This window comes from Euprymna scolopes, chromosome 15 (assembly GCF_053919585.1).
Source record: "Euprymna scolopes isolate OS-2025 chromosome 15, ASM5391958v1, whole genome shotgun sequence".
Taxonomy (NCBI): Eukaryota; Metazoa; Mollusca; class Cephalopoda; order Sepiida; family Sepiolidae; genus Euprymna; species Euprymna scolopes.
In genome coordinates this window covers 21,133,639-21,154,515 of record NC_136496.1, presented here as the reverse complement: position 1 = coordinate 21,154,515, position 20,877 = coordinate 21,133,639, and the positions used below count along the sequence as shown (strand labels likewise).

The window sequence follows — 20,877 nt, the reverse complement described above, 5'->3', positions numbered from 1 at the left end:
AGATTGCATTTGAGAAATTCACCATCTGTGGCAATCAGGCTTTAGAAGGGTGTATTTCAATTCCTGCTGTAGCTGTTCATTTGAAGCTGAAATCATAAAAATTGGTCAGTTATCTCATAAGATGTATAGCAATAACATAGTGAATTTTCAAGAGTCTACAACAAATTTAAATGTCTGTACAAAGAAGTCTGGAAACTTATTTAAGGCACCTCATATATATATATATATATATATATATATATATATATATATATATATATATATAAAGTTATTTTAATGGAAAGTTTTACTATCAATAAAAACATATTTTTTTATTTATAACAATATTTTTATTGGGAACTTGTAATAGGCATAAAAACATAATTTAAAACTATTTTTATTAAAACAAGTGAAGCGTGCATGGTCCCCTGTGAGTGCACAGTGAACGAGGCATAAAAAAAAATGACCTGCATTTGTCCCCCCACCCCCTATTTAGCCTCAAAAGTCCCCAGGGGATGTCAAATCCTGGTGAAAATGAACAAACGATGCAGTTTTAGGCCTTAACATATGTAAGTTTGAGTTCTGCACCATGCAAAAAAAAAGAAATGACTAAGCCCATCATTTGGCTCCCATTTAGCCTCAAAAGTCCCTAAGGTCTTAACATATTTAAATTTGAGTTCAACACCATGCAAAACTGCTAAATAGACATACACAGAAAATTTTGGACAAATATGGTAAAATAATCCCAAAAACGGAGTGTTTTTATTAGCCCTAAAAGAGCCCGTAGGGTACACCCAAGAGTTATCACGAAGTATAGACAAACAAAATTATACAGAAATCAGTTAGTTACAACTTTTCAGAAAGTTTTATAAAAATTCAAGGCATCAATTTTTTTTAATAAGCACAAAAGTGTTAATTTTAGCCATTTTAATCCGAAAGGCACCCCTAGGGGTGCAACCGGAGTTTTCTCGGAAAATCTGTTCTATTACTTTTTTACTCATATCATGTTTAATGTTTGTGCAAAATTTCCAAAAATTCCAAGACGTAGTTATTAAGAAAAGTGTGGACAGATGAATGGACAAACGAACAAGAGTTATATTCAAAGGTCCACCCTCCTTTTGTCGGAGGACCAAAAATTATTTCATTGGAAAGTTTTACTATCAATAAAGACATAGTATGAACATATTTTTTTTATTTATAACAATATTTTCATTGGGAACTTGTAATAGGTATGAAAGCATCATTTAGAACTATTTTTATTAAAAGAAATATTTACTTATCTTAATGTATCTTCATATTACGTCCCCTTTTAAAAACAAACATTTTGTACGACTAAAAAATGTTTGAAGTTTTTAAGTATATTTTTTGCTTACGTCATCCTTTCATCAAATATGATTTTTCTCATTTTTTTTCGTCGTCATATTTAGGCAAACTTCTGAATCATCCTCCATCTGAAGAAAATGCACCTGAATATCTTATGAACTCCGAACATTTCATCAATCAAATGAAAACAGGTGCGTACTGTTTTGTTTTAAAAAGAAATTATTTGTTATATTACATCAATGATTGACTTGTTTTATGGCATATCAACCCTTTTTGGTTGTTTCATATTGAATCCATTTATTTTGGTAAATAAGTTATTTGTATTTTCTGTTCTTAAATATTTAATAGATTTTATTTTGCATATAAATCATTTGTACATTAATTTCTTTCTCATTTTTTTATTTTTTATTTTATTTTTTTACTTCTACAGAGTTTTTGTTAATCAACATTTTTATATATAATATTTAGATCATTTCGAAAACAATGGAAATGTTTAGGCAAGTTAATTGTGTGAGTGGACAAAACCCCTAATAATGTGTCCAAGGTGAAAGAAAGAAAAGGAATAGAAAGTTCCGGAATGTTTTCATGTCGGGAAGCAGAAACTTAAAGTGCCCCCAGGTTGTCCAGTGGAGATCTTCAGTGAAGTAGTCGGAGTCTGGGGAGATTAAATGGACTGAAAGTGAGAGGAGAGAGAGCTGTGTCTTCTTTGGTGGTCTGAGCTCCTCCATTGGCTACTGGCTAGTTCCTGACAGAGGTAATTAGTTCCTTAAGGGACATGTAGGATTAATGCACCCTACTAGCTGACTGGTCACTGCATGGCTGCATCAGTCAGCAAGGGGCCATTAATCCGCAAGAGAAAATAGTATGTTATGGTGGATTTGATTAACATGCATAATAATAAAATGATGATCATTTTATATAAAGAGATTTTGTCTGTCCGTCAAAATTTTTATTAAATCATTTCTCTCTGATAGGTTCATAAGAGTAGTAGTTGATGGGCAAAAATCAGAAGCTTACAGTATTAATGCTGGAGTCTCTCAGGGGTCCATCCTGGGCCCAACTCTTTTCCTGATCTACATTAATGATCTTCCAAATCACATCCTTACATCATTTGTAGACATTTATGCTGATGCGACTACCATCTATGGTAGCACATCTAAGACCGTAAATGACCAAGTTCTCTCCGATTCTCTCTCCTCTGATCTTGAGCACGTGATACAATGGGGAAAGGAGTGGCTGGTTACTTTTAATGCATCTAAAACCAAACTTCTATCTTTACATCATCAGCATTCTGATCCCCATCTGGCATCAATTAAAATGAATGGCTCTCATTAGCAGTACACATGAAAAAAATTGAAATAGCTTAAAATATTTCAATATTGGTATACATAGAAAGAGTTTGATGAGCTAAGAAAGAATCTTTTTAAATTTTTTAAATCTGATTAAAATTAATGAAGTTATGACTATTTTTGTGCCTTGCATGTTTGGATATTTTCCCTCTTTAAGACCATATGTGTTTTGTCACATTTTTTACACTACTTTTTCAGTAAAAATGTCATATCTTTGTTAAAACACAAGATTAAGTAATGAAATTTACCATATAAGTGTATTTTTGTACCAGGAATCAGAATATGCAACTGAAAATCTCCCAACGTTTATGGTTTCCAAATAATCTGCAGTAAATGTGCATAAATATGCAGCAATTCCTTAAAAATACCATGTATCCATAAACAGAAAAGAAATTGGAGAACTCATAGTTGAATTGTAATGTGCTTTATGTACAAAAAACTTGAATCTAAACATAGGACCATTTAAAACTGAATATATTGCAATATTTCTTTGGTATTATTGTAGATTAACACCTTCTGTTTAACCTCACTCAACCTCTTCTGACCCCCCCCTCCAAAATGTGATTCTACCTTTTTAGGCAATTATATATGAAATGCCATGAAAAAACTTTAATGAAAGATAAATTATTTTAGAATTTAATGTAAAATAATTCCTCATTATAGGTCACTCTAGCGTTTTAGGGCAGTTAACTGTTTTTTTTTTTCTATCATAGATCCTGTATGCTTTTTTTTTTTTTTAAGATGATTATGTGTGGTTTTAAGAGGGTTTCTATGCAATGAGAATATTGGAAGGGTTGCCATTCAGACTTTGAATTAGTTGTAGGGCTAATGAAAATTATGTGTGAACATACTGAAGACTTGACAGAAACAAAAACAATATTAGAAGAGGGGGAGGTTAGTTTCACAAAAATTTAATGTAAAATAATTCACCATTTCCAGGCCATTCTAGCATTTTAGGACAGTTAATTTTTATGGGAGATAAATCATGTGCATTTTTCTTTAAGGAAGGATCTATTTTTTGTTTGTTTTAGATGCTTGTATGTGGCTTACAGAGGTATTTTGTTGGGGGAGGCTTGCCACACGAACTTAGTGTTATTGTTAGGGTTAAAGAGTGTTTTAGGAGGAGACCTGCCACTCATAACTGGGGTTAGAGGTGAGGTTAAGAGAGCTTTTTTTTCAAAGAGAGCGTTCATCACTCATATTTACTGTTAGTGGTTCATAATTATTGGCTTTTGAAAATGTTATGGATTCAATTTGGAATATTACATTACTATTAAATATGTAAACTTATGTCAAAAAGAAAAATGTGTGTGTGTGTATATATATATATGCATTTACACACACATATATATATATGCATAAACACACACACACACATATATATGTGCATATATACACACGCACACATATATATATGCATATACGCACACGCATATATATATGCATGTACACACACACACACATATGCATACACACACACCACACGCACACATATATGCATATACACATACACGTGTATATATATATATATATATATATATATATATATATATATATATGTATATATATAACAAATGTTATGCAAAGCAAGATAAGTTACTTTTCTACCTAACTGAATAAGTTTTTTACTGTTTTTATTTAATGTAAAATATTTATTCGGTTCGGAAAGTAGGTAATATTCAGCGCTACCCAAAAAGAAAATATGGCCGCAATTTCTATTTACATTTTTCAAGTCTTGATAATCACTTCAAAATAAGAAATAAAGCAAAATGGTGAATGAAATCCACCCAATAAATGTCACGGTAACATTTATTGGGTGGATTTCAATCACCATTTTGTTTCATTTCTTATTTTTAAATCTTTGTTGAGACTTCAAAAATGTAAAGAGACATTGCAGCCTCTTTTCTTGTTCTTTGGTAGCGCTCGCTCAACACTACTTGTTTTTCGAACTGAATAAACATTTTACATTAAAAAAAAAGAAAAAAAAAACTAAAAAGTATCCAGTTAGGTAGAAAAATAACTTACCTTGCCTTTGATAACATTTGTTTTTGACAACTTTTTTCCTACCTCTGTGGATTGAAATACGAACCGTTACTTCATTTTTGTTTTGTTGTCTTAACTGCAAAATGCCGTTTCCATTTCAAATAAATATCTTACAGAAAGTTATATATATATATATATATATATATATATATATATATATATCTATAATATAAAGCTGAATGTCTGTGTGTGTGTGTCTGGTCATGAATAGGCTCCTATATGGTTGACTATTTTAAAAAACTGATTACATATAATGATAGAAGATGTATCGAGACACAGGAATGGGTATGTTTGATCCTGCAGAATGGTGGTTCATTAAAATTGTGGGGTCAGCGTTCGCGCCTGGTCCACAAAATATGGAAATAAAAAATTAAAAAATAACGTTCACAAGTGTTTTTTATATAGATGTACATAAGAATACTTTGATAAGTATGTTTTAACTTAAATAGGGATGGTATAATAAAATTGTAGGGTCTGCGTTCGCGCCTGGTCGCCATAAAATGGAAATAGGCACAAACTTTAATAAAGACTTTTCATATCTATCTGCGTAAGTATACTTTGATAATTATGTTTCAGTTTGAAGAAATATGGTATAATAAAATTATGGGGTGTTCGTTCGCCCCTGGTAGAATGGAAATATGTCACAAAGTTTAACAAGGTTTTTTAATATAGATCCACAGAATATTGTGATAAGTGTTTCAGTGTGAACAGGTATGACATAATAAATTATAGGGTTCATCTATTTTATTTTTACTTTCATCATATTTTGCTTTGGTTTTGGTAGCCCCAAATTTGAAGCTATCTCTTTACAACCCGTCCTTTTCATAACCTATCATACTTTCATTAACCAAAGTCCATTTTTTGTAGGCTGTTTTTGAACCCAGTCAATAACGAGTACTTTTGCTAGTATACATGCATACATACATATATATATATATATATATTATATATATATATATATATATATATTATAGTGTGTGTGTATTTGGCAGGTAAATAAGTCAGCAAATGTTATATTTGGTTTTAATTTGCTAAGAAGCTGCGTTATGAAATTTTGAAGAAAATTCCAGGTACTTCTGCACTTATTGAACCATGCTGAAATAATAACGCTGTTATTTCGAACTTGAAAACTTGAAAATACTATTTAAAAATAACACGGTTCAATAAATGCACAAGCACTAAATTCCATAAATTTGTTGATTTCTATTTTCGAGGTTGAAGGTGTTTATTCCATAGGCCCTTTATACTACGCTGGAGCAGGTCGTAAAAATACCTTTCGCTTAATAAGTAGAAAAAAAAAATAACAAAATAAAAAGCTTTCTAATTGTAGTTTGATGTGTTTTCTAACTGCTTTTAAAATTTCAAGAATATTGATTTGAGGGTTTGTATTACTATACACATAGATTCGAAAAAGTTGTCAAAAAAACAAATATATAATTGTTATTATACATTCTGAAAACCGAATAGTTCTAAACTAATGTTATTCTGATAACAAAATAGTTCTAATTAAACATATAAGAACATTTATATTCATATTTTCATGTTTTTTTTAATTCGTTCTTGAATAAAAATTAAAGGACGCGTGTTGTTTACATTTACACTGTGCTATCGCTAATACTTCAGCTGCTGCTGCTACTAATACTACATTTGTCCAAACTGGAAAAATAGAAACGTTTTTTTTTTTCAGGTAGGTCCTTTTAAATTATTATTAATTACCGCAGTCCTACTCAACATACAATAATACTTTTAATTGATAAAGATAGTAAAAAGATTGATTTACTTACTAGTGGGTGTCCAAAGAAAGTTTTTTTTTAAATGTTCGATACTCGTCATATTAAAGTCTTTTTTTTAACACGAAAAAAAAAGAAATGGTCAAAAATATTTCAGACACTACACAGTATTAAGATTAACACCTCTTCTGATTGTTTCCTAAATTTCATGACGAAATTCTTCATACAATCACGGTACGGGCCTTTAGAAATCAGAGGAGGTCATTACAAAACCTAACCGAAAACACCATTTTATAACGTTAAAATTTTTATCACTTTATTTGCTTAAAACTCTTAATAAATATGAATGTACATTATATATTTTAATTCATTTGAAAGTATATTCATTTCCAAACAAAACAGTAGTAATTTGAAGACTTGAAGTGCTTTGGTTTAAAAAATATGGCTATTTTAGTAGAACTACCTTGAAATGTGTGATTATCCGAAGCGTTTTTTCTGTCTGTTTTGTGTCTACTCTCGTCTTGAGGAGGCTTCAATTTTGACAAGCTTCAGGATTTGACCTTTACTTCTGATCTTAAATGGAACACGTACATCAAATCTGTTGCCAAGGCTGCTGGAAAAATGTCCGGATCCTTCTATTGATCCAGTAGATATCTCACTGCTGATGCAATTCTCTATCTATATAAGTGCAAGGCACGTCCAAGGATGGGATACTGTTGCCACATCTGGACAGTAGCTGCTAGAAAGGACTTGTCCTGCCTTGATAGAGTTCAAAATAGACTTCGTAGCCTCGTAGGAGATGTCCTTTTCTCTTCCCTGCAACTTCTATCTCACAGAAGACATGTTGTGAGTTTGTCTCTGCTTTATCATTATTTTCATGAAAAGCGTTCGACTGAGCTTCAATCTATGGTACCCCCTCGCCAAACTTTCACAAGAAACACTCGTCTAGCTGAAAACACTATCAATAATTCCCTTCACTCTTTATCTGTACCTAAACGTAGATTCCATGAGCAAAGCTTATTCCTTAGAAGTGCACGCCTGTGGAATCGTCTTCCATTTTCCTGCTTTCTAGCTGACTACAATCTGATTGTCTTCAAGTCCAACATAAACAAGTTCTTGATGAGCCGTTCCACTTGTTAACAAATTTACCGAATTTCCATTACTAATGATTACTCTATTGTCCAATTGACTACTGTACACTCTTAACCCTTATTCTCGAGTGGTCTCTGGGCCTTGATAAGTGATTATGCCTATGTAAGAATAAAAAAAAAAATATTGATAGTGTTTTCAGCTAGACGAGTGTTTTGAAAGTTTGGCGAGAGGGGACCATAGATTGAAGCTCAGTCGAGCACTTGCCATGAAAATAACGCTCCTAAGTACATAAGGTATATGTGTGTCAAATTTTAAAAAATTGTCCCAGCCATTTTGGAGTCCATAGGAAACGAACTCACTCACACACACACACACACACACACACACACACACACACACACACACACACACAAAGTGCCTTTGTAGAGGACAGAGTCGCCTTTTGATGTGGAGTTGGTGATCTCATCCTCTCTTGCTAAGTAGGAGAATAAAGGAAAGGTCACATGTCCCCTATGCCGTGAAATGAAGACACGAAAAATGCCAGTATTATAAACACCACCAAATAAATTTATTTACAGCAGATAAAAAATAAATGGTAGTAAGAATTCAGTGAGAGATTATAAGTAACGTTACTTGTGTTTATAGTCTTTGATGAGAGGTCGACGGCAAGATCAGGGGTGGATTGGCGTTCTCCAGACCGGAGAGCATTTATCGTCACATCTGCACTCTTTGATGTCCAACGAAGAAAAAGAATGGATGATACAAACCGGAAATGTATCGCTCCCTTGTGGCAAAGAATGATATTGCCAGAGTTAAAGGGCAATAATCGTGTTTGCCTTAAGATCATCCGTTTATGTATGTGAGTTTGTGCAGAGAACTCGATTCCTACAACTTTTCTATATAAGTGGAGATAGAGATAGTTGTTGATTGCTAGTATATTATTGAACTATGTAGCATAATATTACTTTCTGAGTATTTATTAATACTTATAAATTTCTCATTTGGGTCGATTTAGTATTTAAAATTCAATGGACATTGTTTTCATAGAAATGCTGATAAGCTTATATTTTCTGCATCTTATTAGTTTTTCTGTCTAAAAGAAATAATTTTGTGCTATCCAGATAAATATTTGTTTTATGAAAACGTATTTGTTGATTAAATATGGAATTTCCACATGTCCTGCTAGTATTTAATATATAAGAATTGTTGAACTATTCCATTTCATCTTTCAGATTCAGCTGCCACGGTTTACAAGAATCTTAGATCCCTTTCTGCAGAATTTAAAGACAATGTCGCTTTGCCACTTCTTGGAGAAATGAAAATTGGTAATTATTTCTTTAGTCCTTTATCTAAAGCCGAGCTGTTAAATGCTTGTTTCCCTATGGTTTTTGTTTTCCTAATTTTTTTTTTAATCAAGACATCAAAAATGAAAATATCAAAAGAAAAAGTTATATTGTGCGTATCCGTTTTCACATGAAGATCTTCGAAAAAAAAATTTCACTTAATTTGATTGAGTAATTTATTTTATTACAGCAGAAAAACACATTTTTATGAGAGCGCGTTGAAGGCAGACATCTTGGGTTTGTTTTAAATTTTTGTTTGAATTTTAGAAATGAAACGGGAGATAACTCCATGTAAAGTGCTGACACTCCCTCCCCATCTTTATTACTAGCTTTTCTTCCTATAAATCGAACCTTTTGCTCGGTATCATAACAAATTGTTTTTTCGCTGTAAAATAAAAACTACTTGATGAAATTAAGTGAAATTTTTTTTGCGGAGAACTTCATTCCATAACAGATACGTACACTTTATACTTTTTTTTCTATGTTTTCATTTTTTAATATCTTGACTAAACTGTACAAGTACCTTTTTTTTATATATATATCTTAGCCACACAAAATACATGTTAAAATTTCCTCACTTTTTTGGGTTCAAGTATGTATCAACGTGACACACATATGAACTGGTTAAAAATGAAGAATAAACAAAAATAAACATACAAAATGTATAACGATTTTTTAATTTGATTTCTTAAAAATTATTTCAATCGGTTAAAGACCCATAAAAGAATGGTCCATAAAAAAAATCCAATCATTTGAGGCCCCTAGCGCTGCTCTACGACTTCAAGTTTCGGAAGAGATAGAGTTTGAAAATATGGAGACAGACAGACATATAGCCTTTTATATATTAGATTAAAATTTGGTGATTGTTCAGGTTGTAATGAAAAATAAAGACCTTTTAAGATATTAGAAAGGTTCTTTAGTTTTAGGAGAAACTGATCAATAGATTCACCTTGATTTTGTTTCCTAGTGGTGAGAAGGTGACGAGCAAACACAGAATTTACCGGTTTTACATAGGTTGCTTGAAGGATGCTAATAGCCCTCTCGAATGTTGAACAGTGAGATATAAGAGAATAGACCTTCGGTGAGATGAAATTAATCAGAATACTTAACTTATTCGGAGGATTTTGAGGATGAGCGACTGTGAGAGAGTCGATGCAGTTGATGAGGGTACGATACCAATGATTCCATTCGTCAGCGGTTGTATCTGACGATCCTTCGAATTTACCAGGTCTCAGTATAGCATCCATTGTTGCTGTTAATTTTTAATTTTATGTTGAATAAATTGTAATGAAAAATAAAGACCTTTTAAGATATTAGAAAGGTTCTGCGACGGCATTAGCAGCCTGCCTTTCCCAGAATGGACGTCCAGTAGCATATTTTTCCAGAACCCTAACGCAGTCAGAGCGTCAACATTCAGCAGTGGAACGTGAATCGGCAGCCATTGTAGAATCTATTGATCAGTTTCTCCTAAAACTAAAGAACCTTTCTAATATCTTAAAAGGTCTTTATTTTTCATTACAATTTATTCAACATAAAATTCAGCAGGTACAACAACATGGTCGGTAACAAACGACTAAGCTGGGAAAAGGCGCCAATTTTGTTCTATTTGTAAACATCTGGTGCGCATGCGCACTAGCGCTCTAAACTCACAACACAGGTTAACCATTATATGTTAAAAAGAAAATAGCACAAAACATTATTATGTACTTATCTGTTACGGTAAAAAAAAAGACAATACACCAAACTTTATGGAAATTCATTCAGCATTTTTGTTTTAAAAGTTAAATTCAGTTTTATCAGTAAATGGTTTCTATCCTGCATTACTACAAAGTTTGAGTTATGTGTGAATTATCTCCCTTGACTTTAGCTATACCGAAAATGGTGACCAGAAATCGTTTACTGATAAAACATAAATTTAATTTTTAAAGGTAGAAATTCAGGATGAATTTCCATAAATTTTGGTGTATAAACGTGTAATTGCTTATAATGTGTAATTTATATAATTATAGGATAAGCTGATTTACTTCTTTTGGATTCGGAAGTTATAACAAAATTCTGTGAATTGATCAAGTAGTTTTATTTTAACTAAGAAAATCAATTTTTATGACTAAGTGAGACGTCGTGATTTGATGGGCCATGATAAGGGGAGACAACTCAATTCGAACTATCTAAATCAAAATCAGCGTTATTATGGATACCTTTAGCATTAAAATCACTAAAAAGACATTTTTACTTTCTTAGTTTAAAAAAAAAACAACTACTTGATCAATTTTCATGATTTTTGGAATATGACATTTTTGTTCTGTGATGTTATAAAGATTTTTAAATATTTTTGTTTTTTAAATAGGTGTAAGTCTAAAAAAAAAACAAACCTTTTCTTCTTTTTCTGTGTTCAGCCTTAGGAATCCCTGATGATTCTGGATTTCTTGGCCTCATTCCTGAAATTCAGGTTGGTATACTCTTTTATCCAAAACTAAAGATAGTACAGGTTAATTAGATGAATAGGTTGCCAGTTTACTGATGAAGAATATTATGAGAGGATTATAGATCATGAATTGAGTGAAAAAAATCTGATTACTTATGAAGATGTTTTATGACAAGTATTATCTGTTTATGTTAGATTTAGAGACAACCATGATGTAGCCTACAGGGAAGCAGTTCTGTGGTAAGATATTCTGTAGGTGGAAAATACTTGGCAAAAACTCTGTTCATAGAAATTTAGTTTGATGATAGGCACACGGAGGAAAAAAGCAATTTCTTTGCAGTTGCGATAGTAAGACAAGTGTTTGCTGTGAGTGTCTGTTAAGGAGAAATGTCCTATGGTCTGGAGGTCATTTTCTAACGATTCTGCCATTGTCTTAGATTTATGTATATCCTTTCTTTCCTTATGCATGTTATAGAGCGTTGTATTATCAGCTAATGTCTTAGTCATCAGGGAGGTTGTTTATGTATATCAAGAATAAAAGTAGTCCAATTACATTTTTACACTAAGCTAACTTGATTTTAAATAGTTCATGTATTTTTTTTCACATAAACTGCAAAAAATATGCATGTAGTCTACAAACTATGATTAAAAAACTAAAATTAAATTGAAAAGTAAATTCTGTGGTCAACAGGATAAAGGTTAATTTAATAAATAAATCTTGAATGGTACTGTTTTAACTATTTCTTATGTAGCCAACGATAGCTTAAACACTAATGACTAAGGTTGGAGCGCTATATATATTTTTTTTTTTTTACATAGGCATAACCACTTATGAAGTCCCAGAGACGACTCCAGAATAAGGGTTAAGAGTGTACAGTAGTCGATTGAACAATATAGTAATCGTTAGCAATGGAAATTCAGTAAATTTATTAACTTAAGTGGAACACCTCATCAAGAACTTGTTTACATTGGACTTGAAGACAATCAAATTGTTGTCAGCTGGAAAACAGGAAAACGGAAGACAGTTCCACAAGCGTGTAGTTCTAAGAAAGAAGCTTTGTTCATGGAATCTACATTTAGGTTTAGGCACAGATAAAGAGTAGGGGGAATTATTGATAGTGTTTTCAGCTAGACGAGTGTTTTTTGTGAAAGTTTGGCGAAGGAAGAACCATGAATTGAAGCTCAGATGAGGACTTGACATGAAAATAATGATAAAGCAAAGTCAAACTCGCAACATCTCTTCTGTGAGATGTTGCAGGGAAGAGAAAAGGACATCTACAAGGCTACAAAGTCTATTTTGAACTCTATCAAGGCAGGGTAAGTCCTTTCTAGCAGCTCCTTCCCAGATGTGGCAACAGTACTCCATCCTTGGATGTACCTGGCTCTTATAGAGAATTGCATCAGCAGTGAGATATCTACTGGATTGATAGAAGGATCCGACCATTTTTCCAGCGGCTTTGACAACAGATTTGATGTACGTGTTCCATTTAAGATCCGGAGTAAAGGTCAAGCCCAAAAGCTTGTCAAAACATGAATTCGATTCTCGCTGATGACACCCAAGTCATGTGTTGTTTTTACTTTTAAAATCACTGCCATATATTACATACAATGTAATTTATAATAATCGTTAGATAATCTGCATAAATTAAAATATCATATTTAAGTGTATTTTACAACTGGGCAATGTCTGACAGCCAACAAGTACTATATAAGCACCAAATATTTTCTGTATTTTTTTATTCATCTTGTTTTTAAAGTAGAGCAAGTAAATTTATTCGTCATTTATTTTTTTACTATTATGTTAAACATTTTTTTATTTTTTAGTTAAAAATTTTTTATTAGTTGTGGAAGAGGTTAAAGAGGTACTTATGCAGAGAAGTTATCATGCTGAAATAATAACATTATTTAGAAACCTATTAACATTGGGAGAGTGTTTTGTAACTATTCTGTGCTTTCACCTAACAATTTCATAAAAACAAAAGATATCGTAAAATTTGAATTTAACTTGAAAATACTATAAAAATATAATGCAATATAGTGTATTTATTGATTTATTTATGCATTGATATATTTGATCGTCTGCATATGAATGTGTCGATTGATTATCTAAAGAGTGTTATATTATGGCGGGATTCATATAAATGTTGTGTCATTGTGTATGACATGTTATTAATGGCTATAGTGGGTTTTTTCACTATCTGAACCATATGTTCTTATCTATATATTGTTACGTCCCTGGTCCAGGTTTAAATGCACAGCAGTTATTTTAATTCCAGCACATGGACTTAGGGTTACTGCATGCACCTGGATTGTAATAAAACAAAAGTCTCTTTGATGAGGAAACAGAGGAGAAATTCACGAACCTTCATGGTTAGCTCAGAGTCAACCGTATAATGTCTTTTTTTTTTTTTTTTAAGGTATCATTTGCTTTTTTCTGCTGCTCACCCCACGAGCCAAGAAACATTGCCTTCCCTCGCTGAAAAAAATGCCAATTCCGACTGATTCTTTTTCTTTCTTTTTTCCTCTTTCTCCTGCCTCTCACCATAGACTTATGTCCACTGAGACCTTCAGGGTCTCAATTTTCTTCCCACGGCCTTCGGACCGTGATATAACTGTCTATTTCATGATAATTTTGTCTAGGTGTTGATATGTTTGCACGTGTGTCAAACATAATTATATAAACATATATTTGATGATGTACCTATTTTTCTACTGTCGTTTCTCTGAGAGTTCTTCAGCCAAGTCTCGGGGAGAAGGATTCTGTATAAACATAGACATTTCAAAGAGGGACCAAGATGCTATGTATTTTTATATTTTTTATTTCTCTCAGGTAGTTGACATTAACAGATGAGTGATTGACGATTTTTGCTTGGGTGGTTTGTTCTTATACATCTCATGTCTGAGACTCTCCCCCTCCTTCCCCCCCTCCCTCCCTCGGGAGGAGACACCTTTCAGACCATCTTTTGTTGATGTCCTCAATCTAACTGAACTATTTTCCCAGGTAACCAGAACAGGTGATAGACAGACACATACTTCCGATGAGCTGGTCAAAGCTTTTGGTGCAAACCTGATCAGTCACAGAGTTTGATGTATATTGGCATATTTTGATATATTATCAAAACAGCCTCACGTATCATCTCTTGTTTACTTTGCCAGTTAGATAGATAAATATATTAATAAACAGATACAAAGATAGATAGATAGCTAGATTGATAAATAAATAACAGCTAATTTATCTTCTGTTCCATAACTATATAACAACACGACACATAACAATTATAACATTAAAGGCAAATAGCAGTCTATTAGTATTTACTTGTAAGAAACATACCTCATCCATCTGGGTTGATTTTGATTTAACAGATCCTCAGAAAAACTGCAAACGAAGATTCGTACAACCCAAAGCCTTCATGGTATTTACAGCAGCTTTATTTAAGATGTTTTTCCCCCATCGGAAAACTGAAACGCTGGTCCTAGGTCTTTACTATCAACAGTTTCCTCTACTCAGAGCTATTACTGTCCACAGACTGTCTTTCTTCCTTTGACTAATAACTGGGTCTGCTACCTCTGACCTCCAACTCTTTACTAACTGATACGTGTATTTCCAAGCTATCTTGTTGTGTCATTTTGTTTATGTTCTAACATTCTTTTTCATCAAGTTAACATTTTTATTTGTGCTAGTTAGGAAAACTAACATTCCTTTCTATCAAAACATGTTAACATAAATAATTTTACTTTAAATATTTATTTTGTTATGACATTCTATTTTGACAAATATTAATAACGGTCATAATAATCGTCAACCAGCACACTTTTTGGCGTTGCCTGACCAATATCTAACAAAGATGTTGTTATATATGTGAAGAAGCCGTAATAAATATCAGATGGGATATAAATTTCACCATGCATATCTCCATGTTGAATGTTCCTATTTTGTTGTGGGGCATTCTGCACTTTTAAAATGAATTCATATTCAAAATATTGACTGTTTTGGTTTTATCTTTTCAGTTGAAAATCTTTAAATGCGTATTATATTTATTCATTTTAATCTACCACTAAAATTAAAATCTATAAATCACCCACTCACAGGTGTATTTTTTTTGGCCCTCTTGCACTTTAAGTAAATGGAAATTAGGAAGATAAAACAGGAACAGCAGTCGTTTGACACCGGTTAAAAGAATGCAATTTGATTGGATAAAGAAATTATGACGTCATTACTATAAAATATTGATAAAATTTAAAAATTGAAATTGTTGAAAAAGAATTGGAAAAGAATTTAATAACTAAGTATTTAATAATTAATAGTTTCTTTAGAATTTAAAAAAATTTTTAAGTTAAGATAGAATTTAAGAATTGAAATTACTGTAAAAAAATTTAATAAGTATTTAATAATAGTATAAAAATATTTTATGTAGAAGCATTTTTAAAAGAGTTAAAGTCATTTAAGTAACAATTCGATCGCTGATTTATAGTAAACTATTTTACTTTTATTTAAAATTTAAAAACGTTAATTAGCTCTCCAGTTAAAAGAATTTTTTTAAGTTAAGATAGAATTTAAGAATTGAAAGTATTGTAAAAGAATATTTCCGCGTATAATAATATGTATCAGATAACAATATCAGTTCTAATTTGTTTGGTTGGTAAAAAAAATCTGTTTTATACTAAATAAAAAAAAAAAAAGTACTTTACAGGATACGTGGACCCTGCGTAAACAGTTTTCTTTTAATGGTTGCTCTTGAAATGCGCAAAAAAGTTTTTTCACTTTCTTCGTATTTATCTCATAGACCTTTTTTTTTTGTTTATCATGCATGTATTTATTTATTTATAAAATAATCATTAAAAAAAAAATTCTGTTTTCTTATATTGTCAATTTCAATATCGTTTCTTTTTATCATTTCTAATTAATTAAAATTACGCTTAAAAAATTGTTTGAAAAATTGTTTTAAAAAATCCTGAATTAATAAAAATAATTTATTAAAAAAAATTCTATTTTCTAATATTGTCAATTTCAATATCGTTTCTTTTTATCATTTCTAATTAATTAAAATTACGCTTAAAAAATTGTTTTAAAAAAATCCTGAATTAATAAAAATAATTTATTAAAAAAAATTCTATTTTCTAATATTGTCAATTTCAATATCGTTTCTTTTTATCATTTCTAATTAATTAAAATTACGCTTAAAAAATTGTTTTAAAAAAATCCTGAATTAATAAAAATAATTTATTAAAAAAAATTCTGTTTCTAATATGGTCAATCTATTTTATTTATAAAATGACGTCATAATTTCTCCATCCAATCAATGGCATTCTTTCAACTGGTGTAAGACGATTGCTGTTCTTTTTTTATCTTCCTAATTTCCATTTACTTAAAGTGCAACAGGGCCTTTTTTTTTTTTTTACAAAACTATATACGAAGTGCCTTAAATATGTTTCCAGACTTTTTTTTTATGGTTACTTTAATTGATAGTACACATATGAAACTGTAGTCCCTTGCACACTTATTATATAAGTTTTTACAAAGTCTATAAATAAATATTTAAAAGTTTCAAAATGAGGCGCTAAATGTCAAATCTGGTAAGTGCCATCGCGGCAAAGTATCAAGTTTGTATACTATTTTATTCCCCTTAGCCTCCTCTAACATGTGCAAGAGTAGTTATGGTTGAATTCAGACTGGAACATTGGTAGAAATCGACTAACGCACAGTATACCCACCAAACTAAACTTTAACAGCGTTTTTCACCATTTTTTTGTTTGCAGCACTTACTGAGTTATAACATTCAGTGATTTAAATAATCGGAATCAGTAATTGTATCAGAATTAGAAAAAAGATATTGGCATCATCCTATTACTGTTACTTACCTAGCGTTGCTTGGGATGCAGTAAAGTTACTCTAGTTTTAAATTAGAAAAAAAAAATATTGGCATCATCCTGTCACTGTCATAATAATTGTTAACCAGCACACTTTTTGGCATTGCCCGACCAATATCTAACAAAGATGTAATTACATATGTGAGGAAGCCGCAACGAATATCAGGTAGAATATAAATTTCACCGTGCATGTCTCCATGTTGAATGTTCCTATTTTGTTGTGCGGCATCCTGCACTTTTAAAACATATTAATATTTGAAATGTTGGTTTTATCTTTTCAGTTTAAAATCTTTAAATACCTTGACGTTCGAACTCTCTTGTCTGTGAGTCTCGTTTGCAAGAGTCTGTACGAAAAAAGTCGAGATCCATCTCTCTGGCGACGGCTATTTACAATTCATAATAAAAGTAAGTTTTTTTACTCCAAACGATTTCTTTTTTTTATTAGTAGGGAAGCTCCTTTCAGTCTCAAGAGACAATAAATACCCTCTGTAAGGATCTCAAGGTTGGCAGTCTATAATGAAGCTCGAGTTGCTCCAGCCTGAATCGCAATTTTTGAGTTCAATGGAAACAATGCCTGTGTTAGCTCAGTATTTGAATGATATTCAAGTTATCTTCCCACCAAAACCTAAAGACAGTCAAGTATGATTAGGCCAGCTTGCCACGATCTTTAAAAAGTGTTTTCAAACCTACTTATTCTTAACATATGGAAGCTGTCATATGAACAATTTACACATGTGCAGTCATGAAACAGTTGACAAACAGATAAAAATCTGATGACCTCCACGTAGCAATTTATAAATTTTGACCCCGTAGCAGCCGCTTTTTCCAGATGAAAACTGATTAAAAAGTTTTCCATATATCTGAATACCTACCCTATACACCAAATTTCAAACCTGTAGATCAGAAATTTGTTGAGTATATAGGTTGAGAATTGTAACAAATAAAAACAACTATACAAAATACTGTTAAAAACCCACCGAATATATGTCAGCCTATGTCGTGGTAACATTGAGTGAGTTTCTAACAGTATTTTGTATATTTTTAAAATTTTTTATCTCATTTTCCCAAACTTACCGCCGTGTTCAGCTGAGAGTCCGGCGCCATTTAAAATTTTCCAATACATTGGTAAACACTATGTTTTTTTAGCTGAATAAACATGTTACATTAAATAAAAACACTAGAAAATTATCCAGTTAGATAGAAAAATAACTTATCTTGCCTTTGATAACATTTATTTGTTATATATTTGTTTTTTGACAACTTTTTCGAATCTATGTGTATAGTAATACAAACCCCCAACAACCAACCTGGTAGAAACAACTATTTCAGTGACCTTTTATCTATCAGGCTGAAGCATTTATTTGGGTTGTCCTAGAAGGTCTATCTTCTCAGACCTTCTCTCAGGATGGAGTAAGTTTATTGTTTACTGCCTGAAGTGTCCCAACGGTGAAATGCCAAACAGGACTGCCCAGGCAATTTTAATAGGCCAGAGTTCTCCTCCTTCAGGGGCGCCGTCTTGATACTTCCTAGCTTCTGCCCTTGTGTCACATCTTCTTTTTGCAACTTCTCGCTAATCTCCATGTCAGTATGCAATTTTTCCTGTTTGCTATATCAGTATTCATTTCTCAGGCGCATGCCTCCAATTCCCTAACCTTGCTTTGCGTAACTTATTATTAGGGCTAAGACAACAGCTTATTTTTTTATTGTTTTTACTCTCGAGTGTGTATCCGTTGACATCTTATATGCTTTTATATAGAGTGATGTGGTTCTCGGTTGATTAACTGTGTCTAATTGTGTCGGGTATATACTCGAGAGTCACAACAATGAAAAGAATATGCTGTTGTCATAGCCCTACTTATTATCACATCAAATGCATATAGCTTTGATCTTAGTTTTAAAACTTTCTGCTAAAATTATGATAATCCTAATCACACAATTCTGTTATTCATTTTTGAATGATTGATTCTATACTAAATTGAAGCGGTACCTCCTGTATTTTTTATTTTCGTCTTTTTTTTCATTTTCTTTCAGCAAATTATTATCGAATGGACGCTAATTTACCAGATTATCAAAAAAAATTTTTTTTTTTAAGTCAATATTTAAATATTTGTGTGGACGTACTCAGTTTCTACTGCAGCGTTTAAGTAAATCAATTACCCATTTTTAAACCATTCAACATTTTTAGGCTAAATTTCATGAATTTAGCTTTTTTTAAGGCAGTTTAGCCTTTTTTTTTTTTTTTAGATTATTTTAAACAGTGAAATTAAAGAAAAGGCTAAATTCGTGAAATTTAGCATAAAAACGCTGAGTGGTTCTAAAATGGGTGATCAATTTATTAGAAAGTTGTATTAGTATTAGGGACGTACCTTTACTACTTGGAATAATGAACTATTCCATGACATCACTTTTTTTTTTTTTAACACAGGAATCACCACTTATCAAGGCCTGGAGGCCACTCGAGGATAAGGGTTAATGGGTATATATTTGTCAATGGGATTATAGTGTAGTAAACATAAGTAGTGGGAATTTTGTAAATTGGATTACTTGGAGGGGACGGTTTATCAAGAACTTGTTTACATTGGACTTGAAGACAATCAGATTGTAGTCAGCTGGAAAGCAGGCAATCGAAAGAGAGTTCCACAGGCGTGCAGAAAGAAGCTTTGTTCATGGAATCTACATTTAGGTTTAGTCACAGATAAAGAGTGTGGGAAATTATTGAATGTGGTTTTGGCTAGACAAGTGTTTTTTGTGAAAGGTTGGCGAGGGGGGGTGCATAGATTGAAGCTCAGCTGAGCACTTGCCATGAAAATAACGATAAAGCAGAGACGGGCTCGCAATGTCTCTTCTGTGGGAAAGAGGTTGCAGGGAAGAGAAAACGGCATCCCCCACTAAGCTACGAAGTCTATTTTGAACTCTGTCAAGAAAGGATAAGCTGCTTCTAGCAGCTCCTGCCCAGATGTTGCAACAGTATTCCATCGTTGGTCGTACGTGACTTATATATAGGTATAGAATTGCATCAGGAGTGAGATATCTACTGGAGCGGTAAGAGGATCCCACCATTTTTCCAGCGACCTTGGCGATGGATTTGATGTACGTATTCCATTTCAGATCGGGAGTAAAAGTCAAGCCCAGAAGCTTGTCAAAACATGAAGCCTCCCCAAGACAGGAGCCGTTCATTTCAATTGATGCCAGATAGGCATCAGAGAATGCTTTCTTTAGTAGTTAGCCAGGAAATGCTTATCAGAATGATCTCCCTTGGATTATCTTGTGTCTTTAAAATAGTTACCGGGTAATGAGAACCGGTTTACAAAAGGAGTCACACGGAGAGTATGGTTGTTACCACTATTCCAACAGTGAGCAAATATATTGCTCAATTACCTCTTTTATTTTTGTTAATGCATATTTATTTAATTGTTTCTGTTTCTTCCTCCTCAATTATTCAAACGCTAACACCACAACAATTAGAAACTGAGCACCTTCTACAAATATTTAAATATTGGGTACTTGTACAGTTTACTCAAGACATTGAAAAATGAAAATATCGAAAAAAGGTTATATTTCATGTATCCGTTATGAAACGAAGTTCTCCGAAAAAAATTTTCACTTAATTTCATCAAGTAGTTTTTTTTTTACAGTGAAAAAACAATTTGTTATGATATTAAGCAAAAGGCTCGATTTTTAGGAAGAAAAGCTAGAATTAAAGATGGGAAGGGAGTGCCTGCGTT

The 20,877-nt window shown here is 32.1% G+C and overlaps 1 protein-coding gene across 2 annotated transcripts in view; it reads left to right on the top strand.

The window, feature by feature from the left end:
• The window catches only part of LOC145293745 (F-box only protein 7-like), a 76,325-nt gene that overhangs the window by 41,304 nt on the left and 14,144 nt on the right, over positions 1-20,877 (top strand). For both annotated transcript variants that reach the window (XM_080140223.1, XM_080140222.1), the window contains 4 exons: positions 1,407-1,493; positions 8,749-8,841; positions 11,256-11,308; positions 17,434-17,557. In XM_080140223.1, the coding sequence (XP_079996349.1) occupies positions 1,407-1,493; positions 8,749-8,841; positions 11,256-11,308; positions 17,434-17,557 (357 nt within the window). The remainder of the gene's footprint in view (positions 1-1,406; positions 1,494-8,748; positions 8,842-11,255; positions 11,309-17,433; positions 17,558-20,877) is intronic.